We start from the raw sequence: 14578 nt of genomic DNA, 5'->3' as shown, positions 1-14578 counted from the left end.
CTTGCACGGGCACTCACTTTCTCGTCGCTTCGGGCACTTCGGTGGTGGTGAATCTGAGCTGGCCTTTCCATCTTGACCTGCCTCGGCACCTGCAGCAGGGACTGACACCCTAGAGCAACAGAGCAGAGGACTCCAGGCGACGAGGGGAAATGCTTTCTTCTTGTTTGGAAGAGCAAGTTTTCCGTAGCTTAAATTTCCCTCTAACAGTAGAGGCCTTTGGAGTCTACTGACTATGGCAACTCCTTGGAGAAACCGAACTTGATCTCACGGTCCATGTTATAAAAGCCCATTTGTCTCTAAACGGTTTCACGTGAGATGTGATTTATTCCACAGGTTAACTTTCCAAATCAAATCCTTCTCTCAAGCCAAAACACTAAAAAGAACCAGGCTTCATAAATGAATAATGGAGCTTTTCATTAACAACAAAAACAGCATAAAGTTGAAAGGTCCACTGGTGAGATCTGAAATGTGGGAACAATTCAGAATTGAGGGCCTGATGTTCCATTAAAAAAAAAAAATTCTCTTTGAGGTGTCATCAGACAAACTTAAAAATTCTCCACCACTGGCCATGGCCAAGGACAGATGCCAGTTTGACCACACATTTTAAACATGTGTCTGGAGAATTTCATGTAGCTCCTTTTACAAACTTAAAGAGAAATGCATTCTCTGTTACCAAAGAAAACTGGTCTATGCAGAGGGAATTAAGACATGGAAAAAATGTAGAAAATCATTGCCAAGGAAACACGAGGGCCCCTTCTAGTGGTACCTGCTCCCTGGAGGCCTCCCCACACGTCAGGCACAAATGCCTTTGGGGAGAAAGGGGCAAGAAGCAGCCCAGAGCCAAGGGCGGGCAACAGAACTCGCAGCCACTTATTTCCCGGCGCAGCTGCTGCCGACCACGCCCCATGAGGACGGGAGGAAGGGCCCCTCACTGGGACAATAAGCCAAGAAACCCAAGGACGGGGTTGCAGCGCAGCTGCGACGGGAGACCCGAATCTTCCACACTCAGATGGAAGGACACGTGGCTCGTCCGTGCTGCACTTACCTCTCACCTTCTAAACTGAAATCTTTTCTCAGTGTTACCTCACCTACTGAATAATTCTGCCACTGTCGGATGACTTTCCATCTGCGTTTTTTCACCTATCTCTGCTTTCCACTTAAAGCTCACTGGGGCCAGCCTTGAGACACCCCTTGTCTGAGTGCTTAAGCCCATTTTCCTGTTGCAGAGAAGAAGGGAAGTTCAAAGGGAACAAGCACGACTCTTGCTTGAACATAACAACCAACCCCTGAGCCTGTGGACCCTCCGGAGCCGGAGGAGTCGGCCCACACCCAGGACCGCAGGTGGGCCGGGGCTCCCGCGGGAGGCGGGCGGGGCCCAGACCACAGCAGAAGCAGCACGTGAAGCCCCACTGTAGATAGTTCTCCCCAGCCCCAGACCTGGCCAAGGGAAGGAGGAATGGAAGCCAGGGCGTGACGCAGGCTCCGGGACAACCGTGTTCCCGGCCCCCAGCCCCCGGCGTCTGAGTGTCTGGGGCCTGGTCTCTCCTGCCAGTGCGGAACGCCTGAAATAACGCGACACACACTGCAGGCGGGTTTCCTCGCCGTGACCTCGGACATGGCTGGGACGTCCACGTCACAGGTGATGCTCTGGGCTCAGAGAGGACAAGAGGCCTGCTGCAAAGGGTGCTAATGACGGAGCCAGGCCAGCCCCGGCCCTGCTGTTCCCGGCACTGAGCCACGGGCATCAACACGGGGAGGGAGGACTCCTGCTGCTCCAGCTCGGAGCAGCCACGGGGCGACAGGACGGACGCTGGTGACCGAAGGAGAAGGAGCCTGTTGTAGCAGCAGCAGCACTAAGACCCAGCTCTGTGCAGCTGGTTTTAGCATTTCCCCGCGTGCTCCTTGCCCGCTCTTTTTCTTGGCTGGCATCCCACGGCGTGTCCTCGGAGACTGGGTACAACTGCCAATTGCCACTCTGGCTGCGGGACTCCACGGTTCCATTCAGAGGTGGGAGTTATAATTCCACACTGGAAATTTGGTTTGGATTGAGTTTGGAGCCACAATTCTCATATTCAAAAGGAAAAAAAAAAATTCTCCAGAAAGGCTTTTTTAAAGTTCTTAAGCAGAAAGAGGAAAAAGTCACAAGTCCAAACTATAAATTATTATTGGCGATGATCACAGCATCTTTTCTCAAAGATGATGCTTCTAAATAGCACAGGGCGTTCCCATTGTGACTTGGTGGGTAATAGACTAGTATCCATGAGGTTGCGGGTTCGATCCCTGGCCTTGCTCAGGGGGTTAAGGATCCTGTGTTGCTGTGAGCTGTGGTGTAGGCTGGCAGCTGCAGCTCCAATTCCACCCTTAGCTTGGGAACCTCCATATGTTGCCAGTACGGCCCTAAAAAGCAACAATAAATAAATAAAGATAGATAGCAGGAACAGACCAATGACTGCAACGACTGCTGTTCTGGAACCTGCTGAAATATGATACAGACAGAAGCAGCTTACATTTCAGAGCCCCTGAACCCACCGGGCTTTTCCAAAGCACCTTCTAAAGCCCGGCCTGCCACCCTGGGTCTCCTGAGTGGGATATCATGTACCAAAGGCTCCCGGGGGCACACACGGCCAGCACTAGCTGAGATGCTGAATATCGACCCCGCGGTGTAACACCTTAAAGCTCCAAGGTACTCTTGCTCTGAAGCGCCTGCTCATTCGCCCCTTCTCAGACGGGGCCTCGGGCTCGGCAGGCACCCGCCCAGCTTCTCGCTCTGCTATTGGGCCACGGGACCGACTCAGAAGTGGGAGCCAGATCTGCAACCTGTCCGTGCTTCTCACAAATGATCCTCAGACAGACAGCGAACAGCCACCCCTGGGCCAGCGCAGGAGGCGATGCCACTGAAGGAAGCCTTGGACGTTGCCCAGTGTGGGGTCTGGCCCCTCATGGCGGTTGAGGCGGAGGTTCCCCGGATGCCACACGCCAGGGAGGGGCTCTGTGATGCCAACTCCCCTCACTAACACCCAAATGGGGCCGAATCCTGGGTGTGCTGTCAACCTCGACTTCTCTCGCTTTTCAGCACGCCCCAGACAGCCGCTGAGAGTGAGACACGAATCAGAAATCCCGACCCCACACGAGCCCTGCTGCTCCCGGAGCATCACTGTGTCCCGAGGCCAACACGACGGTCATCCCGACGCCACCTCCCGTGGCCCGTGTGGCTGCCCTGCTTCAGCACGGCCGTCGCGGGTTTCCCACAGTACGTTGCACATTTCACTGTGATTTTTGGTTTGTGCGGTTAGTCCTCAGGCTCTGGGGCCCCCACCGAGGCCCAGACTGCTTCTCACCCGAATCCCGCAGCGCCTGGCAGAGCCCAGGCTGAGCGAGTGCGGAGACTCAGGGAGCCCGGCCCGCGATGCGACTCGCCGGTCATGGACCGTCTGGACCGAGCACCCCACGTGGCAGGGGGGGCTGTCAGAGAGCCGCCCATCCCGCTTCTGGTCTGGAGTTAGAAAATAATATTGCATCGCAAGTTCGTTTTTCACACCCCGAGCGTTTTTGTTTATGGATCTGGTCCCAGCAGGGCTGTGCTGGATCAAACCAACACCTGTCGCCTTCCCTCTGCTAACCAGCCGCCTACCCTACAGGCCCACGAGCCTCCCGAGAAACATAATCGGAAGGAGGACCCGCCACGAGACCGGAGGGGAGGGGACTCTGGTGAAATCAGGCTCCGGGAAGTGGAGACTTGGGAGCAAGAGGAGGCCTCTCTAAGAGGCTCTCACCGTGGCGACCAAAGGGCGCCGGTCTTCCTCTCTGGGTGCCGGCTGGTTCTCCAGGACTGAGACTGGGATGCGAGCGCCGACAAAACCTCTGCTGAGGACTACCGACAGGGGCCACGGGTCTGCCCTTCTGTCCCCAGAGCCCATGGCTGGCCCTTCCTCGGCACTTGCTGCTCAAAAGACACCGTTACACACAGTTTCCTAGGGACGCCCCAGGGAAGAAGGCCCACCGCTGGGCTAGCATCCTGGTACGCGCTCTGTGACCCTGGGCAGAGTTTAGCCTCTCTGAGCCCCAGTTACCGTCTGTACTAAAGCAATACAGTACCGCTCCCAAAGGTCGTTAATATTAAATAAGATATCGGACATAAAGTATTTGGACAAGTGACTGGCCTATAGTAAGTGCTTAAGAAAAGACAGTTATAAATGCTATAAATACTCTCACCACTGAAGAGACATCTCTCTGCTCCCCACCCTGGGCAGCTGCTCCGAGAAGCAAACCCCAGACCCTCCTCTGCGCAGGTCTCAGAGCGGCCTCAGGGCCCTGACGGGCCCCAGTCACAGCGCCCGACTGGGTCAGCACCTGCCCGTGTCAGGACCAGCCGCAGCGTCTTCTCATCACTCGACCCTCGCTTCCTAACCTCCGGCCTGCCTCCTGCTCTCTGGCCCTGGCCACATGCAAGACGTTTCATGACGTCGGCCAGGAAGACAGCTTTTCTCAGAGAGACTTTTTTGGGAAAAGAAATTTCTCCTTTCAAGTAAAATAACACTGGCTGAAATCACTGGGCCCTGCCAGCCACATCAGGGCATCATTAAAGGAGAAGCCCTGACTAAGCAATGTTTGTAATTTCAGAGTTGTTTGGAGTTTACCATATAATTTGTGCCATGTGTTCTATCATTAACAGCTTTTAAGACCAACCTATTTTTTTTTTAATTCAACTGGGCACAAAACACCCACTTGTGATGCAGCGCCTCCCATCATAGGGGAGACACACTCTTTCATTGAACTGGGAGCCTCCCTTTGAAGGCCATTCTTTGCTGCTCGCATTTCCCTTCAGCCAGCTGGCTGCCTGAACAAGGTGAAGCCACGCAGAGGGCAGGGTCTGCCTCAGGGGGTCTTGCCCAGCGTGTGCCCTGCGAGCCGCGTCACAGGAAGGGCTCTTAGCGGGCAGGAGTTTTTGCCCTGATTCACGTCGAGGGGCCGGGAGCGGCTCAGGTGGAGCAGAGCCTCAGAGGTTTCTTCCAGAAAGACCCGGGGCTCCAAGGCGGTGGGGCTCCTCAGAGCAGAGAGGAACTGTCCTCTGTCACCTGTGTTCCCCCCAACCCCCGCCCCAAGACCTGAACGGCTGCGAACACATGACGCGGTCCCTGGACAGGGCTCAGCTCCTTCTCAGAGATGCCTGTGCAGAGGGAGTGAGTCGCCAAGGGACAAAGAAGTCGCTGAACGAGTAGCGCAGCTTTACAAAAAATTTACCAACAAAATTCTTTGAAAATACTCCCCCCCACCTCTGCCTTGGTTTCTTGGGAGAGGAGTAAGACTAGAAATGCTACCTCTGCAACCTCAGTGAAAACGGGATTGTGTCCCCAAGGCGGAAGATGATGGAAGGAGGCGGTGTGACTCTGATGTGTCTCCACACGTAGAACCCTCTCGTTAACCACCAACAGCCCAAACCCCTGCCGCGCAGACCTCAGGCCTCCCCGCCTCTTGCAGGAGCCGCAGGCTCGAGGACGTGGCTGTGGGAAGCCTCTGCCAGACCTTAGGAGTGAGGACACACGAGGGAGGCCAGCTCACAGACGGCCAAGTCACGCAGCTGTCCCCCGCGTCGTCTCAGGGCCTCAGCCCCTCTGCCTCTGGGCAGCCGTCCCGCCACCTGTCCCTGCTGCCTCCGTCCCCTCCACTCCGCCCCTGGCAGCCCCAGCATCCTGTCTTCGACCACAGGAGAGACTTGAAATCCTCCCGAGAGCCCCTGCAGGCTGGGGAACCTGTCTGGGTTCTGTCGCCACTGGTGCTGGCCCTTAGTCTCCCGGAGCCCCGGGCTCCTCCCCATAAGTGAGGAGAATTACAGTGCAGACCCTCGAGGCTGTCACAGGGGTTCGAGGAGGTGACGTCAGAGAAGTCTCACCCAGCGGCGGGCACAGAGGTGCCAAAGGAGGCTGCCATGGCAACAGCCCTGCCGTCTAAGGGCCTGCCGTGCCCAGACTGGGCTCCCAGGGCCCATGTTCGGTGACTTGGTGCCTGTGGTTTTTATTAACTGATACAGCAATTGATTATTCACTCACTGCGTTTTTCCAGAACTCCTACACGCCTGTGGCTTCAGCACCAAGCTGAGTGCCCGAGACCCAGCAGTGAAGCAGACAGGACGGGGCTCCCCTGAAGTTTACATCCAGAAGGGAAGACCCAGACCACAGACTGTCGTTCAAAGCGGTCACACTTGAATGCATTTAGTACTCAACTCTAAGTAAATGAACATGAACTATCCAGTGCCACGTGGAGCTGGAAGACAGTGGGTGACGGGATTGGGTGGCAGGCTCAACTACTTGCCTTGAGGTCAGAGCACGTGTCACTGACATGATGGCAGAAAGGGACCTGGAAGCCCTGAAGTCACCAGAGTCCCCCCACATGCTTCAATCAAAGCGAAGGCCAAATACACGTAAAAAGACGTGGGTGCCATTTCTTTACAAAGAGTTTGCGAACTGGACTTAACCGTGACTTCGCACGTCCACGGGGTCTTCTGGGTCCTTCAATTTAAACTGAATCCAACCCAGCTGGCATGAGACACTCCCCAGCGTTCCCACACTCTGAGGTCACTTAACCGTTGCTTCTGTCATAGGCATCATGCTGCATTTTAAGGAAACAATGACAAAAAGAGAGTCTCACGGATAAGACCGAGAACAAAGACAAGCCTTTTAATGGAACTGTACGCAGGGAGCTCTGGGCCAGAGGAAGAGGCGGCAGACGAGGGCCCAGGACGCCGAGGGGAGAGCGCGTGGGCCCGGTGGGGCCGTGAGCGCCGTCGTGAACGCGTGAGCTTGAGGCGTCTGCACGTCAGCCGGGTGTGGATGTGAACACGGGTCTGGGTGTGGAGAGGACCTCGAGCCCTTGCCGCCAGAGAAGCCGCCTGGGCGCGGGCGGCAGGAACGTGCCTGGCGGCTGCCGTCTAGAGGTGGGTGCGGCCGCCCAGAGCACCGCGCGGACCCAGGAGGAAGCTGAGGACAGACACGGCCGCGTCGCACGGAGGAGGAAGGACCTTCGGAGGAGGGGAGAAACCGGCCTGCGCTGCCACGGAAACCGAGACGGACCTCTAAGTTGAAGGGTCTGCCCACGGGCCAACTGCTACGCGGGTACCGAGGAAGGAAGGCCTGGGCCAGCAGCCCCGCCAGGGCAGGCCCGGGGCAGAGGCCAGACCGGGCGACGGCGAGCAAGGATGGAAGGGAACAAGAACGGGGGGCGTCTGGACCAAGGCGGGGGCCGGGCCCACGCTTCGGAGAGACGCGCTCGTGGAGTCCAGCAAGCGCGTGGATGTCACCTCCACCCACGACACGTCAGGGGTGAAACTGACACTTGTCTGAAATGGAAGGTCAGCCTGGCACCGAGTCTAGAGACCACGGCACAGCTGCCCTCGTCTCCCACAGAGGAACGGCTACAGGACCGAGCACCTCCACGTGCCTGGCACCACGCGGGTGCCTCTTGCAGAGCTGGTCTCTGCGGCTTGTCTGCCTCTGGGTACAAAGTCCAGGCACATTTTTAAAAAACGTCTTTGAAGTGAATGAAAAAGGCTGAAATCAGAAGCCAAACAACCATCAGAGTAACACTGTTCCATGAATGCGCTTTGATAAAAATCCTTTTCATGCAAAACGCAGTTGCATTTCTGGCCAGGCATTGGAGCTGCCACACCAGGCCTGCACTTCCCAGGGCCAAGCCAACAGCCTGCCCTTCGCGTGAAACCGCGCCAGTGTCGCCTTCATCCTGAAGGTGACTGTGAGCAGCTGCGGCGCCCTCTCTGGCGACAAGACCTGTGACGGCAGAGGGTGAGCGTCACCCTGGGCAGGGCGCGTGGCTCGGCTCACTGCGTTTCAGATCCTAAACACAAGACGCCTGCTGTACAAGCTCTGCTGTCCAGACCTGATTCCAATACCTACCACCCCTGCTGGTCTCACTTCCAACTGCTAAACGGAAGGGCACTGCGTGCCAGCCTACTTTTGTACACCGGTATTTCAGAGCCACTGCAAACACCATGAAATTCTATTTATACTTCATAATCCCTATGCTGTGAGTGTGATTTACGTGGGGAGATTGTTTACTTTGCAAAAGGAGAGCTAAGGATTTTGCCTGATGACTTCGCGTCGTTGAGAAACATTTTTCCAACAGAGTCGGTAAATCCAGGGCACTTTTAACGCAGCCTGATGCGCCTCACATTTGTTCTTTCAACGTGGTTTAGCTGAAAACGAAACAAAATTCTTATCTGAGATGATATCTTTGATGTAAAGTCTTATTAATTCTATAAATGAAAAAAAAAAGCTAAACCCTCAATGACAGTCCATTAAACATTTAAGCCAAAGCACAACAGTCCCCCCGCCCCCAAAAGTCACATTCTGTTTAGGGCCTGCATGGGCCAAGGTGGGGGAGAGCCTCATTTTACTTAACGTGTTCAAAGGCAGTCATCTCCACACACAGCGCTCCTATTAAAGATTCGCTGTCTATCACTCAATAGTGCTGCTTGATAGAATAATTCTTAGGGAATGATTTTTAGGAACGTGTTTTGCGAGAATAAAGGAATCTCATTTTACAAGAGACTATTTTTTAAATGCTCACTTTAACAGAATGGCTACGACAGTCTTTTCTTTCTTTATTTCCAAAGAATCTTCAGTAGGACCGAGGCATCAATCGGGTGGAAGGAAAGCAGATAAATGCGAAACAGATTTTCAAGGAAATCCAAGAAAGAATAGTTGAATCTCTACTTTTCAACTGGCTTGCATGAAATACTTCAGATTCACAGCATGGCTGAGGCCTGAAGTCACTGGCAGGTCTGCAGACCTCAGAGCCCATGAGGGTGAACCCAGCCTGCTCCAAAGAGGGGCCACCCAGGAACCCACTTTCCGGCAAACGAGACTTAGGAAAGAAGAGGCATCGTAAGCTGCAGTCTGACCACCAGTGGCACCTTCCTTTGCGTGGACGGCCTGAGGCTTTGGCATTTCTTTGCAAGCCACTAGATAACTGGCTGTAGCCATGCAGGTGACAGTCTTGAAAAGAACCTCAGGGCAGGTCCGTGCTATGCTCCCAGGCCTGGAAGACTTCTGGAAAGCCCTGGATCCCCAGAAACAGAGTCTCCACCCCGCTCAGTCGACGTTTCCCCCAGAGTGGAAGAGGCCACAGGACACCCACAGCCCTGTGGGCGCCGTGAGACCCGTCACCTCGTCCAACCCTCAGAGCAAGCTCGTCAAGAGTCGTCACCTCCCTTCTAGAGAAAAGGAGCCTCAGCCTCACAGACATTAAGCTGACCTGATCATACAACCACTTAAATGAGTGGCAGAGTCTCAACGTGACTAGTGATTGGCTCCTTGCAAAACACCAGGTGAGCCCCTAAGAACCCTTTACCTTGTTTGGTAGATATTTTTGTCATGGGCTTAAGCCACTTTCAAAAGGAACATACACTTGAATGGGACTGCTTATCAAACACACGAGAAGACGGGGACCTTGACACGTGCCTCAGGAGTCTGCTCTGCTCCTTACAGCAAAGCATCACCGAGCACCTCCAGGACGTGCTGGCAATTCCTGGGTCTGAGCCTCCCACTTTCCCAGATGTCTCAGGGTCCGATCAGGTTCAGCTCCCTCTCTGCGGACTCAAGGAAGAGCAAAAGGTCCACCAACAGAGAAGACGTGACCTTCCTGAAGCCTCAGACGGCGACCACGGAGCGGAAGCCAGGCCAGTGGTCACCTGCAGCTTCCCCAGGAGGAGCCCAGCTGCCCCTAACTGCTCACCGGTATCACCAGAAACAGCCCTAAAAGGAAAGAGCAGGGAAACACATGAGCACTACTGAACATAAGCCAGCAAAGCACGCGCAAGAGGCACAGGGCCACAGTGTTACTACGAGACTAAAAGAGGACATGAGGAAGTGAAAAAGGTGTCATTCCTTACCGAGGTGCTATATTTTTGTGCCAAGCAACACTAGCACCAAGGAAACTCTTTTGAACCCAAATACAATATTGAAAACAAAGATGACTTCAAAAATAAAATAATATATGTATATAACTGACAGATACACTCTTAGAAATATGCATATTACAAAGACTACATGTTCTTCCAGTTGTGGTATTTGATTGTGTATTTGGCTACAAATAACCTTAATACATTATAGAAAGCAAATTTTCCAGGCCTTTTTGATTATAGACCAATAAAACTGGAAATCAACAATAAAAAAGGATAAAAATTTAACTACTGGAAATTAAAAAACACTCTAAACAAAGTAAAAGCACATTATTTAGAAAGTAACAAAAGACCATTTCATATTAAAATATAAGAGATATGCCTAAGTCTAAATTCAGGTGAAGTTATTTCATCAACATTTTTATTATCAAAAATAAAGACAAATTAAATGAGTTAACTTTAAATACTAGAAAAATACCAAAATAAGCCAATAGAAAGCAGAAGACACGAATGAAGATCAAAGATTAAAATAATGAAATAGTAAGAAAAAGAGAGAGAACATTCAAAACTTAAAAGACTCAGTAAATCTCATTAAAAAGACAAAACAGGGAGTTCCCTGGGGTCTACTGGTTAGGACTCTGCACTTTCAATGCTGCAAGCCAGGGTTGTTTCTCTGGTCTGGGAACTGAGACCCCACAGCAAGGCCAAAAAAAACCCCACATGAGATTAGCAATGTGAAAGATACCACAGACAGTAAATAAATTAAAAGAATATTATATGTGACTATACAAAAATCAATTTGAAAGTCTAGGAGAACTATACAATTTTCTACGAAAATAGAAGGTATCAAAGTTGTCCTAAGAAAAGGTAAAAAAACAAAACAAAAAAACCCTGAAGAGACCCATAATTACAAACTGCTAGACTGGAGAGAGAATGAAAAGTCTCCCATAAAGAAAAGAAGATACGCCACAGAAGCATGTACCAAGACCAGATAGTTCTGTAATTGGGTTCTATTTAATCTGTCAAAACAGGTGATATTTATGTTATTTGTGTTCTTCGGAGCCACAGAAAAAGCTGCCAACTCCCTGATTCATTTTAGGGAGTTAGCATAACTGTAATCTTAAAACCTGATAAAAACAGGACAAACCATAGGAACAATTATTGAGAAAGGAACTTAAACCTATGAAAAGGATCAATGGGGACTCTATCTGCAACAAACAGGTAAGAAAACTACCCGGATGCGGCCACCTAACTGCGGCGGCGGCGCAGAGACCAGGGACAGGTGAGGGGAGCCGGCAGCCACGTCAGGGCAGGAGATCCCGGCATCAGACCGGGAGACCGGCCCTGGACGAAACCAGAAGCCCTGCTTGGAGGAGCCGTTCAGAAGATTCGGTCTCACTAGGAAATTCACCTGCTCAGAGGCTCCGGACACCACCTTTATCTTGGCGGAAATGTACCGAAACCCGACTCCGGGCCGGGCGTTGGGCAAAGCGTTTTGCATCCTCGTCTCATTTCACCCACGACACCCCCAGTGAGGCAGGCACCGCTCGTCGCCCCCGCTCGTCGCCCCGACGTGAAGGTGAGCGAACCGACTTGCCAGTGTCCTACAGCAGGCACGTGGCACCGCCGGATGGGAACGGGACGCGGGTCCCATCCTGAGCCACCCGGGTCGCGCTCCTCCGCCCACCGCGCTGGCCGCCTCAGCCCCTCACCGTCTGCGTACAGGCGACCTCTTTGGCCCGAACGCGGAACCGAGGTCACAGTCGTGGCAGCGACAAGAGCGGTTCTTATTAAAGTCTGGGCTCCCATCCGCTGAGGGATGAGTACACTCCAGGCCCTGCGCTGAGCATGCCGTCCGCCTCCTCTCATCCAATCCTAACGAGCCCGAGCCCGGGAGGTTGTTGTCACGCGTTCCCCATCCCACCAAGAATGACAGATGACGCACCCCAAGGCCACAGGGGCAGGATTTGAGAGCCGCGGTGGGGAAGGGCTGGTTCAGATGCGTGTTCCCAAAGAAGACGCTTGGTAGGCCACAACACGTTTTATCAGCCCAAAGTACTTCCGCAGGGGGAGTTCCCACCGTAGCCCAGCGGTTAAGACCCGACTAGGATCCATGAGGACTCAGGTTCCATCCCTGGCCTCACTCAGTGGGTTAAGGATCCCGCATTGCTGTGGCTGTGGTGTAAGCCGGCAGCTGTAGCTCCTTCTGGACTCCTAGCCTGGGAACCTGCATGTGCCGCGGATGTGGCCCTAAAAAGACAAAAAGAAAAAAAAGAAAAAAAAATTTTCCTAATGAGAATGAAAAAAAGAAAAACCTCAATTTCTAAGATTATATGTTTACATATAGCTTTACTTCCATTAAAAGATCATCAAGCAGGCTAAAAGAAACTGCTGAAAAGTCACGGTGGCATATCCTTAAAAATACTTCCCGTGTAGCTAGGAGAGCGGCAGGAATCAATCCTAAAGAAAGCTCTGCTTAGAAAAGACAGGCATCCATCTCATCTGATCTCATCCGTCATATGCTCACATAGTTGCAGTACCTTTGGGTAAAAGCAGAAGCTACTAACACGGAAGACGATGACCACACGTTAACTGCTCAGTACTCCACGCATGTAATTTCCTGTTTTCCATGGGTTGGCTCAACGTAAGAAATCCCTAAACCAACAGTACTTGGTCCGAGGCAATGGCAGTGTATCTTAACTGCAGTGGGTTTGTTTTGCTTTTTTTTTTGATAAATTTTGGGGAAAAAAAGCACAAAGATTTTAACTCCACTCCACCAAAGGAAGAAATACAACACTTTAAGAATTATTGACTGAGACGGCTTAGTGATATTTTAGTAGAGTCTGAATGACAAAATCTATCCTTACGACTTTAAATGGAGGATAATCTATAAAAATATGGACTCGCTATGCTATACACCTGAAACTAATATAATATTGTAAATAACCTATACTTCAATTTTTAAAATAATTAAAAAATAATACAAAAAATAAAACCTGTAATATGGAGAGCTATAAAAGTCATTTTTATTTCAAGAGGGAGAGTTTGCATGGCCATATATATTAAATGTCTTGAGGATGCTGCCGTCAGAGTCACTGTGGAGAGTCCTCAAATGACACGCACTGAACGTTTGGGCTAGAGTGTCACAATGGCTTCTCTTGCAAGTGGTTCAACAGCAGCACCAAAAGGGAAGGATATGGTCAAATATTTAAAAGCGGTGGAGTTCCCGTCCTGGCGCAGTGGTTAATGAACCTGACTAGGAACCATGAGGTGGCAGGTTCGATCCCTGGCCTCGCTCAGTGGGTTAAGGATCTGGCGTTGCTGTGAGCTGCTGTGTAGGTTGCAGACGCGGCTCGGATCCCGAATTGCTGTGGCTCTGGAGTAGGCCGGTGGCTATAGCTCCGACTTGACCCCTAGCCTGGTAACCTCCATATGCCGCAGGAGCAGCCCAAGAAATGGCAAAGACACAAAATAAAATAAAATAAAAGCGGTGACTCTATGGTACCAATGTTTCAACTTTTCTCAAGGATTGCAGTTTTTCAAAATAAAAATTTAAGAGATTACAGGAAATTATCTGCCCTTGTCTCTTCTTTCTTAGTGACTGACACAAGCCATGGACTTGCCCGTTATAATGTTTACTTCCTGGACTGCACGGCCTAGTGCCAGGTGCCAGGAAGACAGACACTGTCACAGTAGAACTGATGGCCCAACCAGGAGAACTCGGACAGATGCACTTTCTCTCAAGCTGCCTTTCGAAAGTCCTCGGGAACCCCAGAACCTTGGTCTATCATGTGACTTGGAGGGACACTCGGAACACGCGCGGGGCGGCACGATTCCGGTGACACGTGTACTCCTGTCTTTCATCCTTGCTCTCACCGTCCTCCCCGCCCCGAGCGTGGCGAGCAGCGGTCCCACTGCAAGCGGGCGGGGCTCTCCTGACCCCACTGACTGTGGGCCGGGAGTCTGGGCGCAGGGGAAAAGCCCCAGAGCCTCGCGTGGGCGGGCGATCTGCCGTCTGCAAAGGAGACTGAAGGAAGTTCCCAGGGGACTCTGGCAACCTCGGCTCCCGACACTTGTTTCTGGCTGCGCTCTGTGGGCCGACAGAGCTGCCTTCCCCCCGAAACCTTGCCAGCCGCTGAGCATCTTGGCCCCCCCAGACCCGAGAAACAAGAATACGTATTTTAACAAGCTCCCTCGGTGACTCAAACACACGTTCAAGTTTGAGCGCAACAGTGAGGGCTGGGCTCCAGCAGGAAGGGGCTGATCCGAAACTTGGGTAAATTTTACACCCTTCCCTACAGCCAGACCACGACGAAAATCGTTTTGTCCTCAGGTCAGTCTTGAACTTACAGATGTCCCACTCTTTCAACCAGAAAATTCAGCTTATAGGACAAAGGTCTTTCCTAGTCTGTCCCAGTGGCTGCAGCGCGGAGCCCCGTGTGCCACGGAGCCGAGGGCACCACAAATGCTGTCATCGCACCAACAGGAATAACAGTGCTTTGAAATTAGGACCCGGGTTTCATCCATGGGCTATAAATTCACGGCAGAACATAGTACACACCTTCCTTGAAAGTCCAAGAACCGCTAGTAAAGAGAAGGCCACTACCGGCAGCCTGGGACACGCAGCAAACGCAACACACAGCAGCTGACACCATCCCCACCCCA

At 52.2% G+C, this 14578-nt stretch overlaps 1 protein-coding gene and 1 long non-coding RNA gene across 3 annotated transcripts in view; both read right to left on the bottom strand.

Moving 5' to 3' along the window:
* Window positions 1-8205, bottom strand: part of LOC102167089 — a 54695-nt gene extending 46490 nt beyond the window's left edge. For both annotated transcript variants that reach the window (XR_002343755.1, XR_002343754.1), the window contains exon 1: window positions 18-8205. This is a non-coding gene — a long non-coding RNA (uncharacterized LOC102167089). The remainder of the gene's footprint in view (window positions 1-17) is intronic.
* The window catches only part of ODF2L (outer dense fiber of sperm tails 2 like), a 409562-nt gene continuing 403327 nt past the window's right edge, over window positions 8344-14578 (bottom strand). The window contains exon 14 of the mRNA XM_021090781.1: window positions 8344-9767. Within this exon, the coding sequence (XP_020946440.1) occupies window positions 9753-9767 (15 nt within the window). The 3' untranslated portion in view covers window positions 8344-9752. The remainder of the gene's footprint in view (window positions 9768-14578) is intronic.

The sequence above is a fragment of the Sus scrofa genome, chromosome 4 (assembly GCF_000003025.6).
Source record: "Sus scrofa isolate TJ Tabasco breed Duroc chromosome 4, Sscrofa11.1, whole genome shotgun sequence".
Classification (NCBI taxonomy): domain Eukaryota; kingdom Metazoa; phylum Chordata; class Mammalia; order Artiodactyla; family Suidae; genus Sus; species Sus scrofa.
This window is presented reverse-complemented; position numbering and strand designations above follow the sequence as displayed.